The sequence below is a fragment of the Mauremys reevesii genome, linkage group 22 (assembly GCF_016161935.1).
Source record: "Mauremys reevesii isolate NIE-2019 linkage group 22, ASM1616193v1, whole genome shotgun sequence".
Classification (NCBI taxonomy): domain Eukaryota; kingdom Metazoa; phylum Chordata; order Testudines; family Geoemydidae; genus Mauremys; species Mauremys reevesii.
The window spans coordinates 16,295,028-16,300,120 of NC_052644.1; the positions used below are offsets into that span (position 1 = coordinate 16,295,028).

The 5,093-nt window shown below is 44.9% G+C and overlaps 1 protein-coding gene across 1 annotated transcript; it reads left to right on the forward strand.

Annotated features, from left to right (window-relative positions):
- Positions 1 to 3,165: 3,165 nt before the first annotated feature.
- Positions 3,166 to 3,935, forward strand: LOC120388856 (olfactory receptor 1052-like). The gene is given in 2 exon segments (XM_039510946.1): positions 3,166 to 3,745; positions 3,748 to 3,935. Coding segments are annotated over 2 exon segments (768 nt in total).
- Positions 3,936 to 5,093: the final 1,158 nt, after the last annotated feature.

Sequence of the window (5,093 nt, forward strand, 5' to 3'; positions counted from 1 at the left end):
AGGTATTTCCAGCAAAGATAAGGAGGTGTTAGTACCGTTATACAAGGCACCGGTGAGAACTCATCTGAAATACTGTGTGCAGTTGTGGTCTCTCATGTTTAAGAAGGATGAATTCAAACTGGAACAGGTACAGAGAAGGGCTACTAGGATGGAAGACTCAAAGAGCTTGGCTTGTTTAGCCTAACCAAAAGAAGTTTGAGGCGGGATAGGATTGCTCTTTATAAATATATCAGAGGGATAAATATCAGGGAGGGAGAGGAATTATTTACCAATGTGGACACAAGAACAAATGGATATAAACTGGACACTAGGAAGTTTAGACTTGAAATTAGACGAAGGTTTCTAACCATTAGAGGAGTGAAGTTCTGGAACAGCCTTCCAAGGGGAGTAGTGGGGGCAAAAGACATATCTGGCTTTAAGACTAAGCTTGATAAGTTTATGGAGGGGATGGTATGATGGGATAGCCTAATTTTGGCAATTAATTTGGCAATTGATCTTTGATTATCAGCAGGTAAGTATGCCCAGTGGTCTGTGATGGGATGTTAGATGGGGTGGGATCTGAGTTACTACAGATAATTCTTTCCTGAGTACTAGCTGGTGAGTCTTGCCCACATGCTCAGGGTTTAACTGATCACCATATTTGGGATCGGGAAGGAATTTTCCTCTAGGGCAGATTGGCAGAGGCCGTGGAGGTTTTTCGCCTTCCTCTGAAGCATGGGGCATGGGTCACTTGCTGGAAGATTCTCTGCAGCTTGAGCAGCAAAGAGTCTTGTTGCACCTTATAGACTAACAGACATTTTGGAGCATGAGCTTTCGTGGGTGAATACCCACTTCATCGGATGCAGATTGAGGTCTTCAAACCACAATTTGAGGACTTCAATAACTCAGACATAGGTTAGGGGTTTGTTACAGGAGCGGGTGGGTGAGATTCTGTGGCCTGCATTGTGCAGGAGATCAGAAGAGATGATTATAATGGTCCCCTCTGACCTTAAAGTCTATGAGTGTATGAGTCTATAACCTCTGTTTCACTTTATTAAGCACCATATTAAGCCCAATTGCTTGTAATTCACTAAAAAGACTTTCTGTTTCACATCAGCCATAGAACATCACTCAAAATAATTCCCAAGGGAATTGGAGGAGATTTTTTAGAAAATTACCCAATCTTGATTTAGAAAAGGCCAGTTGTAGATGATCCATCACAACCCTTCGTGAATTACTTCAAACCCTGACTGTTAAGAATGCTTCTCTTCTTATTTCTAGTGTGAATTGCTCTAGGTTTCAGCTTGCAGCCATTGTCGGCTCATAACCTTTATCTGCTAAAGCAAAGAGCCCATTAGTAAATATGTCTTCCCTTAGGCTCATCCCTTAACCTTCTCTTTGATTGAGCTCCTGTACTCTATCAGCACAAGGAATGTTTTCTAATCCTTTCATCATTCATGTGAATCCTGTCCATTTATCAGCATCAGTCTCAAATTGTGGACACGAGAAGTAAACACAATTTTCCAGAAGTGGTTGCACCAGTACACAAATATGGAACCTCTCTATTTCTACCTGAGATTCTGCTATGTACGGCTCCAAGGATCACATTTGCCCCTTTGGCCATAGCATCCCACTGGGAGCTCATGGTTAGCTGATTATCCCCCATGACCCCAAGTCTTTTTCAGGGTTGCTGCTTCCCAGGATAGAGTCCACGATATTGTATAAAGAGCCTATATTTTTTTCTTACCTTCTACACAGCTGATTTCTTTCAACAAAATCCACACAGAAATGAAAAACCTCACAAAGATTCTCCTCCCCACCAATCTTCTATTGGTCCTCACAGAGAGATCGTGAGATGGAGGCTTGCTGTGGCAAGGCTACAGGGGTCTCCGAGATTACCCCTACCCCGCATCCCTCTCCTGCCTGGATGTTGTCAAGGGAGCTCTGCGAGGTCACAGCCACCTCATCATCTTTGCCCAATAGGCTGAGTTCCTGCCAAAGGCCTTTGTGAAGTCACTGCCACACTCCCCTTTCCCTTGCAGGCCTGATGTCTGCCCCTGGTCAGCCCGGTTGGCTGTTTGAGCTTCACTCCCAGATCTCTCCACTTGGTCATTATTGATTCTGGGGAGCAAGCAGGCTACCCAGTAAAACAGCGGAGTCTGTTCCTCACCCCACAATGAGTTTTTCATAGAGGCGTCGGTTGTGAAACAATTTGATCTCCTAAACCGGCCTCTATTTCATGGGCCATGAAATTTCACACACTTAGCACCATATTAAGCCCAATTGCTTGTAATTCACTAAAAAGCACCTGCCAGAATGACAACCAGTATGATGTGAGGAGACCAGGAAACAGAGAATATAACAATGGTTACAATACCATGAAAAGTCAGATGGAAACATCTGAAATGGTGACATTGGTCAATTTCAAGGCCAGAGGGTTTTCTAAATTAGTCAAAGTGAGCTGCGAATTTGGCTATGATGGAGGCTCTAGCAGCTTGCACTGCCAGTTCTCCTGAAAGGCCGTTGAGAATTCATGCTGCCTGAGAAACTTCCCAGAATAAGCTACCAGGATTGGGGGAGGGAGGGGGATGAAGGAAACCAAACGAAGCCTGAGCTAGGATGGAGAGCAGTGATCCAAGTGGTGTTTGAACTCCTCCATCCCCACCTGCCTGCCTGCAGTGAAATAGACAGAGGGGCACTGATTTCTGTTTGTGAACTTCTAAAAACCATGGGCTTCAGTACAAGCCATACAGCCCATACTCTGAACTCCTGGATAAACAGCAAAGTTGGCTTTTCAGAAACCTTTCCCCTCAGTGCTCCGCATCCTCTTTGGATTGTGCCCAGCAGAGGCTTTGGAATCTATGACTAAATTATGTTTCTGTTTAGGGATATCTTAAGAGATAACACAAGTCTGCACAGGACATCAGATTTCTTTGTGTGGTACCCATTGCTTCTATCCCCTACCTTCCTCTGCCTCTTCTTTGGCACAGAGTGCAGTAACAGGAGAAATGACTTCAGGGACCTGCACCACAGTGACTGGCTTCACTTTCCAGGGAATAACAGACAGACAATTGAAAGCTGCAAACCATCCTCTTTGTGTTCTACTTTGCCATTCATTTCTGCACCCTGGTAGGGAATGTTGGGATGATCGCACTGATTAGGGTTGACTCCCAACTCCACACCTCCATGTACTTTTTCCTTAGCAACTTGTCACTCTTAGATGTTGATTGCTCCTCTGTGATTGCCCCCAAGGCGATGCTCAGTTCCCTAGCGAAGAGTAAAGACATTTCTTTCTCTGGGTGTGTGGTTCAGTTTTTCCTCTTCTTATTCTGTGCCAGCAATGAGTTTTGCCTCCTGGCTGTGATGGCCTACGATCGCTTTGTGGCCATCTGCAACCCACTGCTTTATTATGTCATCCTGTCCAAGAGAGTCTGCTTCCAGCTGGTGGCTGGCTCTTCCCTAAGCGCCTGTGTCAATGCCACTGTGCATACGTGTACTGTATTCAGTCTGTCCTTCGGCTACTCCAATGTCCTCGATCATTTCTTCTGCAATATTCGTCCACTCCAAGAAATCTCCTGCTCTTACTTTCGCATCAATAAGCTAGTGTGTTTCATCTTTTCAACCATAGAAACAATAGGCACCATTTTCACCATTCTCATATCCTACATTTACATCATCTTTTCCATCCTGAGGATCCGCTCCATGACGGGAAGGCACAAAGCCTTCTCCATCTGCGCCTCCCACCTGACTGTCGTTTCCATCTTATATGAGACCTGATCTTTTCATATTTATGACCCTCATCTGGCATCTCAGTGGACTGGGAGAAAATGGTGTCCGTGTTCGATACCCTTGTGATCCCTATGCTGAACCCCCTGATCTACAGCCTGAGGAACAAGGAGGTGAAGGATGCTCTGAGGAGGACAATACACCATAAAATTATTCCTCGCTGTATGTAAATATGGGGACAGGTTTTTCTGATCAGTACTGGAGTGCAGATATGAGCTAGTTCTCACTCATTAAGTCATTGTGCAGAAATTTCTATCGTGATTTACCGGAGAAAACAATATGGAAATGGAACTTGAGACAGATAATGAAGGAATGTGCCATTTCCCTTAAAAAACAGTGTCTAGTAACTGTGTTACAGCTTCTCCTTTATGCACTGATATGTGATTTCTGCACTATAGGCATCTCCCCCTGCTTGTTCCACTACCTTTTGAACTATATTGGAGAATTTAGCACATGATATAAAGAGGAGATACTCACACTGTAATTATTTCCATTTGCCACTGCTATTATCTCAGTTCCCACAGCCCCCACTTAAAATCCTGTACAATTAAATAAAGGGAGGTGCACACGGAGAGGTGTTTATATACACTAGACAGACAGATGATTTCTATGGGGATAGATAGACGGAGACATGGTTATGTCTGGGGTTAGACAGAAACACATCATTAGACAGACACAGGAGAAAGGAAGGATGGTCCAGAGGTTATTGCACTCACCTAAGACTTGAGGGGTCTGAGTTTAAATTTTGCCTCACTGAAGACTTCCTTTGTGACCTTGAGCAAATGACTTAGGGCCAGATTTTTTTAAGGGATTTCAGTTCCTAATTCCCATTGAAATCAGTGGGGTTTATGTGGCCTAAATACCTTTAAAAAACCTAGGTTTAGTCTCATTTTGCCTCTGTTTGTCACTTGTCATATGGAGGTAAGAGAAGGAGTGTTGTAAGCAGGACACAAGAAGTAAATCTTCTGCTCTACTCTGCGCTAATTAGGCCTCAACTGCAGTATTGGGTCCAGTTCGGGGCACCACTTTTCAGGAAAGATGTGGACAAATTGCAGAGAGTCCAGATAAGAGCAACAAAAACGCGAGTGCCATGTCTCCGTGTGGCTCCCAGAAGCAGCAGCACATCCCCAATCCGGCTTCTATGCATAGGGAAAGCCAGGAGGCTCCACACGCTGCCCGGGCCCCAAGCACCATCCCTGCAGCTCCCATTGATTGGGAACCAAAGCCAATGAGAGTTTCAGGGGCGGCCCTGCAGATGGGGCAGTTTGCCCACCCCTGGTCTAAGGCCACAGAATGTTCTCAGTTACATGGCCCATGATACCAGCCTC